General features: G+C 49.5%; 5 protein-coding genes across 5 annotated transcripts; 4 read left to right on the top strand and 1 right to left on the bottom strand.

The window, feature by feature from the left end:
• Positions 1 to 21: 21 nt before the first annotated feature.
• Positions 22 to 2,438, bottom strand: THS1 (threonine--tRNA ligase THS1; the record flags this gene model as incomplete). Its single annotated transcript, XM_041704178.1, has 5 exons — positions 22 to 846; positions 909 to 1,484; positions 1,541 to 1,805; positions 1,872 to 2,313; positions 2,378 to 2,438. 5 exons carry the CDS (start codon positions 2,436 to 2,438, stop codon positions 22 to 24), a joined length of 2,169 nt encoding a protein of 722 aa, XP_041556789.1.
• A 256-nt stretch (positions 2,439 to 2,694) lies between these two features.
• GAR1_2 (H/ACA ribonucleoprotein complex subunit GAR1/NAF1) lies at positions 2,695 to 3,633 on the top strand (the record flags this gene model as incomplete). The annotated part of the gene is made up of 6 exons (XM_041704177.1): positions 2,695 to 2,761; positions 2,831 to 2,878; positions 2,935 to 3,035; positions 3,094 to 3,239; positions 3,293 to 3,321; positions 3,380 to 3,633. 6 exons carry the CDS (start codon positions 2,695 to 2,697, stop codon positions 3,631 to 3,633), a joined length of 645 nt encoding a protein of 214 aa, XP_041556788.1.
• An 879-nt stretch (positions 3,634 to 4,512) lies between these two features.
• On the top strand, positions 4,513 to 5,248 carry CHO1 (CDP-diacylglycerol-serine O-phosphatidyltransferase; the record flags this gene model as incomplete). Its single annotated transcript, XM_041704176.1, has 3 exons — positions 4,513 to 4,515; positions 4,575 to 4,826; positions 4,880 to 5,248. 3 exons carry the CDS (start codon positions 4,513 to 4,515, stop codon positions 5,246 to 5,248), a joined length of 624 nt encoding a protein of 207 aa, XP_041556787.1.
• A 1,014-nt stretch (positions 5,249 to 6,262) lies between these two features.
• APUU_41036A (uncharacterized protein) lies at positions 6,263 to 6,607 on the top strand (the record flags this gene model as incomplete). Its single annotated transcript, XM_041704175.1, has 1 exon — positions 6,263 to 6,607. One exon carries the CDS (start codon positions 6,263 to 6,265, stop codon positions 6,605 to 6,607), a length of 345 nt encoding a protein of 114 aa, XP_041556786.1.
• A 1,172-nt stretch (positions 6,608 to 7,779) lies between these two features.
• Positions 7,780 to 8,659, top strand: APUU_41035A (uncharacterized protein; the record flags this gene model as incomplete). The annotated part of the gene is made up of 2 exons (XM_041704173.1): positions 7,780 to 8,092; positions 8,151 to 8,659. 2 exons carry the CDS (start codon positions 7,780 to 7,782, stop codon positions 8,657 to 8,659), a joined length of 822 nt encoding a protein of 273 aa, XP_041556785.1.
• Between the last annotated feature and the right edge of the window lie 4,249 nt (positions 8,660 to 12,908).

Here is a 12,908-nt window from a genome sequence, read left to right as displayed (position 1 = left end):
ACCGGACTCGTGCCGTGTAGTTTAGATGGTGCTGTTCAATCTACGCTCCTTACGCAAAACCCGGAACTTCTGTCGGGCTTCGTCAAGAGGAATAACAACACCTCTGCTCTGGGTGGCCGTGTCATCACGGTTGCGGATGTTGGCCGACTTGCCCTCCTTCTCTTCGGCACCAACAACCAGAATGAAGTTGTACTGAGCTAATTGGCCAGTGCGGATCTTCTTCTGAAGAGTGTTTCCACTGAGGTCAACGTCAACGTAGAGCTTGTCGTCCTGCAGAATCTTCTGCACCTCCTGGGCATAGTCGTATACAGCAGGCATGACAGGCACAATCAGGACCTGGCGCGGGCTGATCCAGAACGGCCACTTGCCGCCAAAGTGCTCGGTGATAATACCCAAGAATCGCTCGAAACTGCCGATGATGGCACGGTGGATGACAACGGGGCGGGCACGGCCTGGACCGGGCTCGTTAGACTTGGGATTCGCCTCCTTTTTCTCCTCTTCTTGAGCGGCCTGGCTCTTTTCGCCAGTCATGTATTCAAGCTTGAAGTTGAGGGGTGCCTGGTAGTCAAGCTGAATAGTAGCACATTGGAACTCTCTGTTGAGAGCATCGGCAATCGTAATATCGATCTTGGGGCCGTAGAATGCACCATCACCTTCATCGATGATCCAGTCATCACCCTTGAATTTCGTCAAGGCTTTTTTAAGTTGCTCTTCAGCGTAGTTCCACGTCTCAAGTTCACCGAGATACTTCTCTGGGCGAGTAGAAAGCTTCAGCTTGAAGGTGAAACCGAAGAGCCCGTAAATACATTGGAGGAAGTCGAAGAGGCCTGCAATTTCCGACACAATCTTGACGACATCAGTAATAGGACTTTGGGAGAATCAATTAGGGCTCTGAAGAAAGTACTCACCTGATCCTGGGTACAGAAAATGTGGGTGTCATCTTGCTGGAACTTCCGAACACGGGTAAGACCGTGCAGCGCCCCCGATGCCTCGTTTCTGTGCAAGACACCGAAATCCGCAATTCGCATCGGAAGCTCTCTGTAGCTTCGTTCACGGTGGCCAAAAAGAAGGAAGTGACCAGGGCAGTTCATAGGCTTAAGACCCCATTCCCTCTTTTCAACGTCAAGTCTGAACATGTCGTCTTTGTAATGAGCCCAGTGACCAGATGTCTTCCATAAACCAACATCATACATGTTTGGTGTCTGGACTTCTTGGTATCCTCGCTTGCGGTACTCCGAACGTAGAAGGGACTGGAGGGCATTGAAAATTCTGACACCGTTGGGGAGCAGGAACGGGCAACCGGGTGATGCTTCATCGAAGAAGAAAAGCTCTTGTTCTTTGGCGATCCTCAAATGGTTTCGCTTTTCAGCCTCCTCCAAGAACTTAAGGTGCTCCTGCATCTGTTTCTTATCGGGGAAGGCGACACCACGGATACGTTGTAGAGAATCGTTGCTCTGGTCACCCAGGAAGTAGGCAGAGGAGTTCTGCGAGAGAATCAGTATACCAGACCCACAAAGTTAACACATCGGATATCCCTAACCTGCATGATCTTGAAGGTCTTGACCTTGCCAGTGCTCTGGATATGAGGGCCCCGGCAGAGATCCACAAGCGTACCGCATCGGTAAACAGTGCTCTTCTCTCCAGTCACAAGCTTGTCAATATAGTGCAGCTTGTACTTGCTGTACGCAAACATCTTCTTGAGGTTCTCCTTGGAAACCTCCAGTCTGTCGAAACTCTGCTTCTCCTTGAAAATTTTAGATGCCCTGTTGTCAAGGACCTTCCAATCTGTCTCTTTAACGACGCGGCTGCGAAAGAAAACATTAGTATCTGCTAGGGAGGCGCAGGCGCGAATGAGTAGACGAAATGCTTACCTATCAGGCATAGCCATGTCGTAGAAGAAGCCTTGAGGGGTAGGCGGTCCGTGAGATAGGAGACATCCATACTCGCATTCGCAAGCTTCACCCAGACAGTGAGCGCTTGAGTGCCAAAAAACCTCCCTGCCCTCTGGGTCGCTGAACGGAACATAAGAGACCGTGCATTCGCCCTCCAATGGGCGACCCAGATCCCAGAGTTGACCATCAACCTTTGAAATAACGACTTCGGCGCTCACTTCTTTGGGGACGTGCTTAAGCAGCTGTGCTGGGGTGGTTTCCCAAGCTTTCGCGGGGATAACAGAGGTATTTCCGTCACCGAGGCTAAGCGTGACATTGATTTCGGAATGGGGCTTGTTTTTGACTTCTTCGAGATGCTCCTGCCATAGTTGCTCAAACAGGTTGTTTCGCTCGACCATAAAATCTGGGATTGAGTCGGCACCTAGAATAATGGTCTAGTCAGGAGGGGCTCGAGGAGCAATCGGCGGGGTAGGTATAGGACTCACTGCCAGATTTCGCCTCAGCGGCGGGCCTAACAGGCAAGTCCTTGGGGGCGTCGGAAGCCATAGTTATACTCCTCAACGCTGACCAAAGATCTGGGAAGGTGAACAGCGGAAATCGAGGAATTCTCGTAGCGACAAATGTTTCTTCCGTGACTCAAACCTCTAGACTCCAATCTGTGAATTATCCGGAAGGCGGTGGAGCACGTGATTCTAAACTGCCCTGCGGCTAGCGACACTTTACCCTTTCGAGGTTCCCACCGTTTGAAAACTTCTCCGCGATCAGTCCGCAGCAGGTCGACAAGAACAACTACAACATCAAAATGTCATTTCGCGGAGGCGGTCGTGGTGGCTTTTCCGCCCGTGGTGGAGGTTTCGGTGGCCGTGGAGGTGAGCAAAAGTCGCAATTGAGGTCAGAGATGGGTTTTGCTCAGAGCTAACAAAAATTTTCTTGGACAGGCCGGGGAGGTTTCCAGCAGTCTTACGGACCCCCAGATCAAGTGCTAGGTGAATATTCGTATTGAAATGGCTTTGGAAAGGATATTCGGCTAATGCGATATTAGAGATGGGTACTGTCATGCATGCTTGTGAAGGCGAGATGGTTTGCGAATCTATCAACCCCAAGATTCCTTACTTCAACGCCCCCATCTATTTGGAGAACAAGGTACGATACGGGGAAATGGCGATCCAAGACAAGTTTACTAACAAATCTCTTTTGATAGACTCCCATTGGCAAGATCGACGAAGTCCTAGGTCCCATCAACCAAGTATATTTCACCATTAAGCCCCAGGAAGGAATCGTCGCAACCTCGTTCAAGCCCGGCGACAAGGTCTTCATCGGCGGCGACAAGCTCCTTCCGATTGAAAAGTATGCATCGTAATATCCGAATTGAGAAACTAGCCGCTAACCCGCTATAATAGGTTCCTTCCCAAGCCTAAGCCTCCTCCAGGTAAAACTTCAAGTCCTTCGACATCGCAAATTGTGATTATTTCTAACAGCTTTCCTAGGTTCCAAGCCCAAGAAGGCAGTCGGAGCTCGTGGCGGCGGCCGTGGTGGCTTTGGTGGCCGCGGTGGTGGTCGTGGATTCGGTGGTGGCTTTGGCGCTCCCCGCGGTCGCGGTGGTGCCCCGAGAGGACGCGGTGGCCCTCGTGGTGGAGGTGGATTCCGCGGTAGTAGTGGTGGATTCGGTGGTGGTGGTGGATTCGGTGGAAGAGGAGGTGGCCGAGGAGCACCTCGCGGTGGTGGTGGCTTCCGGCGTTAGACCATGGACAGCCTGGGCCTGTCTGTCGTTACCTTGTCCTGTCTTATTACGGCGTTTGGGGAACACGGGATTTTATGTTGACCTAATTTGACTGTGGTCAGAGAAAAAATTGATAGTATTGTGCTTCGAATTCTGTAATGTGATATGAGTCTTCTCCATGATGTGCTTGCTGAAGATCAATTGAGCAGTAGATCATTGACGGTCGAGCGAATTTTATACGTGGATTACAGCCAATCATCCCATTCTCCAGTTCAAAAATATTTTCATGAGCCTATCTATTATTTTATGCGTTGGTTTGGTTCATGTACCTAGCAGCCATGGCGGATCTCAACTGTTCAACAAAATGCATTGATAAAATGTGGCTGGGTGTGGCGCAGCAGCGAACAATCATGGATGACGTCTCGTCGCACTGCACTGCGTAAAGCCTGAAAAGAAGCGAGACCTCTGCACGTGAAACGTCAACACATCCTCATCCAGACTGCGATTGCCAACATAAATTTGCTTTCTACCTAAGCATCAATCATTTATACTGTATTCCAGACTTTTATCTTTTGCTTATAACCCTTTTTTCCTCGTCTTTCCTCGAATGAGCATGTCTCGAAGGACCTCCGCCATGCCCGCGAACTCGTCTACAAACAGCGGTGGCTCAACGAGTGGTGATGGAGGTATGCTGAGACCTGCATAGCTGAGTGCTGCTCAGGGGGTTTGCTAATGACATTATATAGGCCAGGAGAAGCAGAAGATGCTTTTGGGCTCGGATGCCGGTCACTTCAGTATGGTCAAGTTAGTCTCCCGGAATCCGTTGATCGGCGGGGGCAGATGCTTATTGCTATTCATATACTAGGGCCCTACATCTGGCGGATCTCGTAACTGAACTCAATGGTAAGGAATTGTCACCAACCTCTTTGGCGGATCTTATCCGTGCTGACACTGATCGCTAGGATTCTGCGGAGGCAAGTTCGACTACCGACCTCGAGTATCTACGAATGAACACTAACCGGTTCACCACAGTAATGTCCGTCTTTTCATCTCTGCGCTACTGCCTTGGTGATCCCCATGACCACGGCGCTATCTGGGCCGCTCTCGGGTTTATGCCTTTCGGCCTCTTTTTCGATTTCATGGACGGGAGGATTGCAAGGTGGAGGAAGAAGTCGTCTCTCATGGGGCAAGAATTGGATTCTTTGGCAGACCTGGTAGGTCTAGTACTCTCGCTGATAGCGCAGGCAACTAAACGGCTATTCTTTAGATTTCCTTCGGTATGGCCCCGGCCGCAGCTGCATTCGCTCTTGGAATCCGAACTCCTCTCGATCACCTATTTCTTACATTCTTCGTGCTCTGCGGCTTAACACGTCTCGCTCGTTTCAATGTGACCGCCGCGGTTCTTCCCAAAGATAAGACCGGCAAGTCGAAATACTTCGAGGGCACGCCGATTCCCACCACATTAAGTATTGTTGGGTTGATGGCCTACTGGGTATCGCAAGAATGGATTTTGGAAGATATCCCGCTGGGCCTTGCTGCCGAGGGCACGCTTTTTGAGTTTCACCCCATCGTCTTGCTCTTTGCTCTGCACGGGTGCCTCATGGTCAGCAAGACCCTGCATATCCCGAAGCCGTAAACACATAAAGGGCTTCATGAAACACTTTCCTGACTAGAGATGTATCATGAGCATACTTATATATGAGTGGGTGGGAACGCAACAAGAGAAATACAAAACATTTCTTGGAGATAACGTGGCCGGAAACGAATGACATGACCTGCACGAACAGTGACCCCTTTGGTCTAGGCGGTTGACTCGTTACGTCGTGTATGATTATACCGAAAAGAAAAGGCGACAAAAAAAGAGATTATTATTATAGGTACCTAGGTAGCATGCTCAGCTTCCCATGGGCGAATGGATATTCTTATTCAAACCAAATAACTTTCTAATGTTTATATCAATGAAATACCTACATATGGCTTTTTACGGTGCGTTCTTACGGCAATCCTGGTTGTCATTCACCCACACATAGTACCCATACAACTCTTCGGTTTATGAAACGTTGCCACTGCTTGTGCCACATCGATGAATGGTGATGACACTAGAAATGCCCAGGATTTGTATGAATAGTAAATTCATCAGGAGCCGAATATTGAAACATTATGCCGGGGGGCTGTGCTTGACGCCTGCTTAGCACCTAACCCCAGTGTCAAAGGTATGGAGAGCTAGTGGTTCTTCGCCGAACATAGGATTAGGTTCCCTATGTTCCGTAGCCTATGGATACCCGTGCCTGGTTCGGGTAAGTTCGCTAGGTGAGCGAGTCGTATCCTGGTTATAGTAGTGAAACTTGAACCCTGCCGTTGAAGGAAAGACTCAGACCACCGTCAATAATGGCGTAATTGACGTGTTTCATATGGAGACGATGCTCCCCCAGGTGTCAGGAAATGGTATCAAGGGATCCGAGCCCGGGGTAACACAGCGATTGCATTGCTCGACACGTGACTCTATCCGTGCCTGGCGTTCCGAGGGACGGCAGGTCGGGATCGGCCGCTTCGCCAACGCAGAGCCATGGAATCTTGTCTGCGCATTCCTGGGTCTGAAAAATGACGTCGATTCAAGGATAAGGTTGCACTCCATCACATTCACGACTTTATGATAGAGAGGCGAACAATCAACATTTCAGCGGATCCCTGCGTCTCTGAATTGGGCCAAGGAAACTGGGGCAAACAACCCAAAGTGATCGACGTCAAACCCATGGCGTTTCCATCCAATCTCGGCGTTGATGACTGCGCGATGACTGGGTCAGATGCACATCATCTCTTTGTCATTGGCTTGCATGTGCACCTCAAGAATCAGGATCAAAAAGGGCTGAGCTGGCGACGCGCTGATTCTTCAACTGACAACAGGGCAAACAGCACATTTGGCCCTGAAGTCGGGCTGCACCTGCAGTTGTCCTTGCAGACTAGCACAGTCCTTTGCATAAGTGGCGCGCTCTAGACGGGCGGTTGAGACATGGACGTAGTGGTTGCCCCGGTTAGTATTCGAGGCTGCGTAAGATGTCTTTTGTAAGATTTTTATCTCGACTAACCGCAACTGAGACACGGTAAAGTTGTCAATATGAGAGCAAGCGTTCTGTGGGCTTCTGGTAGAGCGGCCAAGGGACAGACTCCGTCACTGGAATGGAGTGTCGTCAAGACGAGACATGGTCCCCCTCCTTTCATCAAACCAAGGCCACAGCGAAATTCGTCAGAACTCGCGATCTATTCCCCATCAGGATGAGCGACGGGCGAGGTAGCCCAAAGGAGAAAATTCGAAGCGATCTCCAAATATCTCGGTCGCTGATTGGGCCAGCAACTACTGGTCGCGGGACGCAAAAATTACCAGAGTTGCACATCCCAAGGTAACGACCCGTCGCAGCCGTCCGGAACCCATAGTAAAGCGCAGTAGAGTTCAATAGATACCGGTACGGTACGGTACGGTACGGTACGGCTTGCCAGGGACAAGGGACTCACGGGGCCACTGCAAGTGTGCATGCTGCATCCACCACTCGATCACTCACTCATTCACTCCTCCAGTCACTCTCTTCTCTCCCTTTCCATCAATTCTATCTTCCTTGCAGTTGTTCTATCGACTGAAGGGCACGCTCGTTTATTTCATCCGTTCTTGTTTGGTTTTCAGCACCTCTTGGGCTGCTGACTGTTTTTCCGACTCTCGTTTGGTCGTATTGACCCCTGATTTGTTTTGGCCAGGGACTCTTTTGCTTTCGGTCGCTCTCGAACGCTTTTCGAAACCGACTGTTGTTCGACTCACAAGTCCATCGATATACGTCTCGAGAACCTCCATCAACCCCGACGCCACCCCCCTTGTTGTGGCCGACTGTCAGCGACCGTTGAGAGCTCCATACGAAAGGGCCGTTTGAAACACTCGGTCCCGCTAGATACCGCTTCTCCAGGAACGCTGTCGCACGACAAATCTACAAAGACTTCCAACTCGCTTCTCTCGCTATCTTGATCTCCCTTCTTACTACAATACTACCTCGCCGATTGAAAGGGTTGCGCCGGCCGTCCCCTATCCTTCGTTAGACAACCTAATTTGAAAGCCAACTGCCACCTCAGTTGTATCTCGCTCCCCTTCCAGCAACCCAACAACTCGTTTTCCCACACTACAAGATGAAGTCCTCCACATTCTCTTCGGTCTTCGCGACTGCCGTCCTCCTTCTCGCCGAAAGCTCACCGGTTGCCGCCGCCGCAGAGCAAACATATATTGGCTGCTTCTCAAGCTCAAAACCCCTTGAGGACAAGGGTAGCTATCAGTACCAAAGTAACGGATACTGCATGAACCTTTGTTACGGCGAGGGCAAGGCTGTATTTGGCTTGTATAACAAGGACCATTGTCTCTGTGGTGATATGATCCCCGCCAAATCGAGCAAGGAGTCGGACAGTTCATGCGACAAGCCGTGTGCCGCCTGGCCCATGGTCAAGTGTAAGACTCTCTTCCACTTGGGGATCCCTAGACAACTAATTTCTCTCTTCTCTTGCAGGCGGTGGATCTGACGCATATTCAATCTACCTCACCAATTATAAGGAGAACGTCGCGTACTATTCGGATTCGTCATCCACCTCCAACAACACTTCGTCAACAAGCAACGGTTCGTCTCCCACGGATACGGATGATGCGTCTACCCCCAGTGGTGGGAATGCCGAGATGGCAACTGCCACAGGCTCGTCAGACGATGGCTCCGATAAGAAGGGAGGGCCCAACACTGCTGCTATTGCTGCCGGCGTTGTCATTGGTGTAGTTGGGTTTGCCGCACTTGTTGGAGCCGGTTTCTTCCTCTGGCGCTTCAAGAACCGCCACCCGGGTGACCAACGAATGCGCGAAATGAGCAACGTCGAACAATTCGGCAAGCCCGTGTCTCGAGACTCCGCTGCCGACTCTCGTTTCGACGGTGACTTCATGGCTCAGAGGCGCCAGAGCAACGGCAGTATCGACGATGACCGAGACTTCTCTCGTCGGATCTTGCAGGTGACAAACCCCGACCGACACTAGGAGCGTTGTATCTAAACAGTATACCCTCGATTATCCTCGCGAACTCTTGACGATTGACCTATGCCTCTGGTTTTCTACTTTCACGAACTCGACCTGCCTTCGCTCGTCAAATATTAATTTCGTTCCAAACTTGCGACCATTAGCCGCTAATCAGCGAGTTGCGGTCTTTGGTGAAAGGGTTCCTGGCGGAGTCCAACGCAGAGCGGCACCTAAGGATCTTGGACTGGGATAGTGGTGACGCCGCGGCATCAGGGATCTTTGACTTTTGGGAGGCGTTTGGGCACAGGTTGAGCCTTTTCTTTTTTTTCAAAATATTTCATGTCTATTTTGTTATCGTGTACTTTTTTGAACTGAGAAGCATCCACTTGTTCTCATATTGCTTCATACTGTATGATATCACTTCGTTCCTTGGTCTTTGAAGTCCTATCGTATATACATGCAGTGCTGTTAAACCTCTATCTTTTAGCAGCCGTAATCTGTGGGTGAAGAATGTGACAATTCAACGAGTTCTTGGTACTGGGCATCCACAACAAGACATGATACTGGCTCATAGACTGAGTATACCTGCAGCTTACGTACCTGTTTCTCCGTCAATCCGCGTATTATCGCGATTACTTACTTACCTCCTCCCTCCTTCTCTTGTTGACTACTACTATCTTACAATGAGCGATATACAACATATCAACCAACCCGCTTACCAGATGACGATGTCATATTCGACCATATTGAATGTAAATACATAACTCCAGTGAGGCAGACAACAATTATATTGCCATACAACATCTTATTCTACGCCTCATGCGGTTACACCCGTTTGACTGAAAAGCAACCGTCTGTCCGTTCATGTCCGACAACACCCTTCGGTTGCTTCGTGTGGATATCAAGAGCAGCGGACGGTTTACTGAATGCACAGAATAGTGTTTCTTTGTTACCCATGAATTATAAATACAGAACCTACTGGAATTTCTATATTCAGTACTGTACTTGTATGTAGGCTTAAGTTGTATTGCTGGCAAGAGTTGTTACTATTTATGAGATATTTGGATTCTTGTCTCACGCGGCCTTCATTACTCTAGGTGGAATATGGATTATATAAAGCTAAAGATATATCATTACTCCCAGGCAAGTAAGTATGGATGAAAAGACGGGAGCGAGGGGAAGCAAGTGGTTGGTTGAGTCGGTGGTAATTATATATATATATATAGATAAATATGACCCTGCGCCAACGAAATCAACGTTGTCTACCAGCCAACGTAACAGTACTTGCAATTATGTTTTAATAATAATAATATGCCATTTGAATAGATAATGCGTAGCAGGAACATATATCAATAAATCCAAAGTCGGCCTTGACTTTACCATAGTGCAGAAAAGAGACAACGTTTGACACAGGGAGAATATTGCAATTGTGCATTAATATACAAGTACCCAACTACATACTACGGGGTTCTCTACAAACCTACGCATTGACAGCATCTGCATGTACCCTGCATTTGCATATACTAGTATGTCTCCTCCAGGCCCTAGCTTGACGCATGGACGGCATCCCTCGCTAACAGCGGTGCGGTGGCGCTGCGATCCTTCAAAGTTCATCAACGCAAGCTATGCTGCCAAGGGGATCTGATTGGTATAGTCGAAAATGCTTTCCGTCCAGTTCGAAGCCTGTACCTACTCGTTGGAACTGGAGCCGTAGACACCTGGGCCGAAGGGAATTGCTTCTGGATCGAAGTAAAAGGCAGCAGGGAGTTCGACGACGCCTTTCGCTGTGGACATCTTGTCACGAATACCGAGAGTATATATCGCGTTTCTTTCAGAGCTAGAGCCGGTAGGGCAAGTCCACTGCGTGGTTGTAGATGCTGCGATTAGCAGACAGTTCAGGTTCCGAAGGCTTTGTGATCCCGTCTTGGGTATATCAGTGCATGGGTGTACAATGACAATGTCGAGGCTAGATTGAGGTGAATATGAAGAAGGTCTTGGTAACTCCAGGCTCAGCAGTTTTATCAGAGTAACCTGTACATCAGTCTCTTGTCTCCCCAACCGCCAGTATTCAAGTGTAGACCTGGCGTAGTAAGGCTCGGATCTATGTAAAGACCTGAAAGAAGCGAGACGGGAATTTGAAAACCTCAACATGTTCCTCCTCGATGCGCTGTTTGTGATGGGGCCTCGTCTCGTACAGTTACTGGCGCGTAGGGCGGTCCATCGCGGAGTTGGACATGACATTTGCAGAATTCAGGTTGCGGCGAAGCTGCCTCGTTCTCGACCCGTGGTGGTCCGGTGTTGGAATCGTCTTGCATACGTATGCTCATATTGTGCAGTTTCTAAAGCAAGTTAGACCGCAAGAGGGGGGTTTTATGGGAAATAAGAGTAAGCCGTCATACCTGATTGGGATAGACAGGTGTTTGGCATCCGGTGTTATTGCCGTTGTTTGTTTATGCATTATAGAAGTAGAAGATAGGGGTTCATTTTGCGGTGGTAACTATTGTGAACGGGCTCAACGGCAATGATAGTAAGCCACATTGACTATTGGGTTGGAGTCGAGGATCATCAGGACTCAGGGGGGGTGATTTCAGGATGCGAAGGATGCAGCCATGCAGACAATGGACATGTTCTCCACGTAGTCTATGGAGTGCGAGATAGAGCGCGAGCCAACATGCCAAGTGAGCCCTGCAATATACAGCAGCAACGTGCGCTTCTCTCGGATCCGAAGTCCGGTCGAGATGACCTGATTGTTCTTGCAGTGAAGACTGAAATGCACTTAGATGCTGATCTTCAGCGCGCCGCTGACTTCATATTGATGGCATTTGGACTTTGGAGGGGTTAATTTGCCTTGTATTATTATTGCTGGAGTTTAGACTAAACTCCGTATTTGTTTCCCGCTGACGACTCTGGACTCTGAAGTCTGGCCATGTGCCCCCGTCAACACCAACGGAACATGACCTACCGACTATTGATCCCTTGTGCAGGGTGTGACATTTCATGAAGAAGGACTAGGCGTTTGTCAGCAGTGGAGGGCATAGGTTGGTTCATTATTGATGATGATGGGCCATCACGCTGCAGAAATCCAACAGCTCTACGTCACGGCAAGTGCGAAATGTTGGTTATGTTGGTGAGTGTTGGCCAACCCCATAAGCTTATTGGACGTAATCCAGGTCATCTCAGGCCAGGGTTCTGCAACAAAACCTGAGACTGAGCCATGACCGTCATATCAGACTGTGAAGGATCGAGTGGATGTTACTATGGAGTAACCTGGTTAACTGCGTGCCACATTGGACGACAGCGTGGCCGTCTAGGCTCTAGGCAGCAAAAATTGCCACCATCTCCAACCGGTGTGTTCATCAATGACTAGCAAGTAGGAACGGGGAATGATAGTCAAGCGCCATTATTTCGTGGGGGATGGATTGAAGACGCCGGTCCAAAGACGCCGAAAGGTTATCTGTAGCCCGGTGCATTTGACTGACATGGTCGGCGCGCCGAGTTAACGAGTATTGTCCATTCACAAGCGAGCTGATGCGTTATTATATTATTACCGGGACAATATAGTTGAACAAAGTACCAACAGGGTGCCCTGTCTGAAGAGGGTGCAGAACGATTGGTGAACAACACGTGCTGGGTTAATATGCTTGCCGCTAACTCATGCATCCTCAGATTGGTGAGCGATGAGCGGGATTCGCAGAACTACGGATTTCCTGAGCAGGAACCATGCATTGATGAGTGCTCTATCATTTGACTAGGATTGGAATCCTTCGACGCATCCGTCGGCAGATACCACCGTGGGCTGGCCAAGACCCAGGAGCGTGGTAACCTGATCAAAACTTCGCCATTTTTCATGGAGCAACGACAGAGAGTCCACGCGGCATGCATGCACTGTGAGTCTGCGTTCCGTATCTTTGGATCTGCTTGGTCCGATATTCAAGATGAGCTCGGACCCGAGCCTGATAGAATACCGCAACCCGTGAAAGTACGTAGCACGGTCGGCTGAGTGCTGACCCAAGTGCAGGGTGCCAGGAATACGCAGATCTTCAACTAGCGGCAGGGTTCTGCTCGAGGCATGACTACGGAGTATTGGTATAGCTCGACACAGCTACAACTCACGAACTTCAGGGGTAACCTCTTCCGAGAACTATGAGCTGCGAGGTAGGTCAAGAACGCAGAAAATCCCCGAAGTTTATGCGTTTAGTTGAGGAAGACGATATGATCACGCAACGGTAAATACGGTGATTTGTCGGGTTGAATTACAGGGCCGCAAATC

This window comes from Aspergillus puulaauensis, chromosome 4 (assembly GCF_016861865.1).
Source record: "Aspergillus puulaauensis MK2 DNA, chromosome 4, nearly complete sequence".
NCBI lineage: Eukaryota > Fungi > Ascomycota > Eurotiomycetes > Eurotiales > Aspergillaceae > Aspergillus > Aspergillus puulaauensis.
Note: the sequence above shows the minus strand (reverse complement) of the source record. Positions and strands in the feature narration are given on the sequence as shown.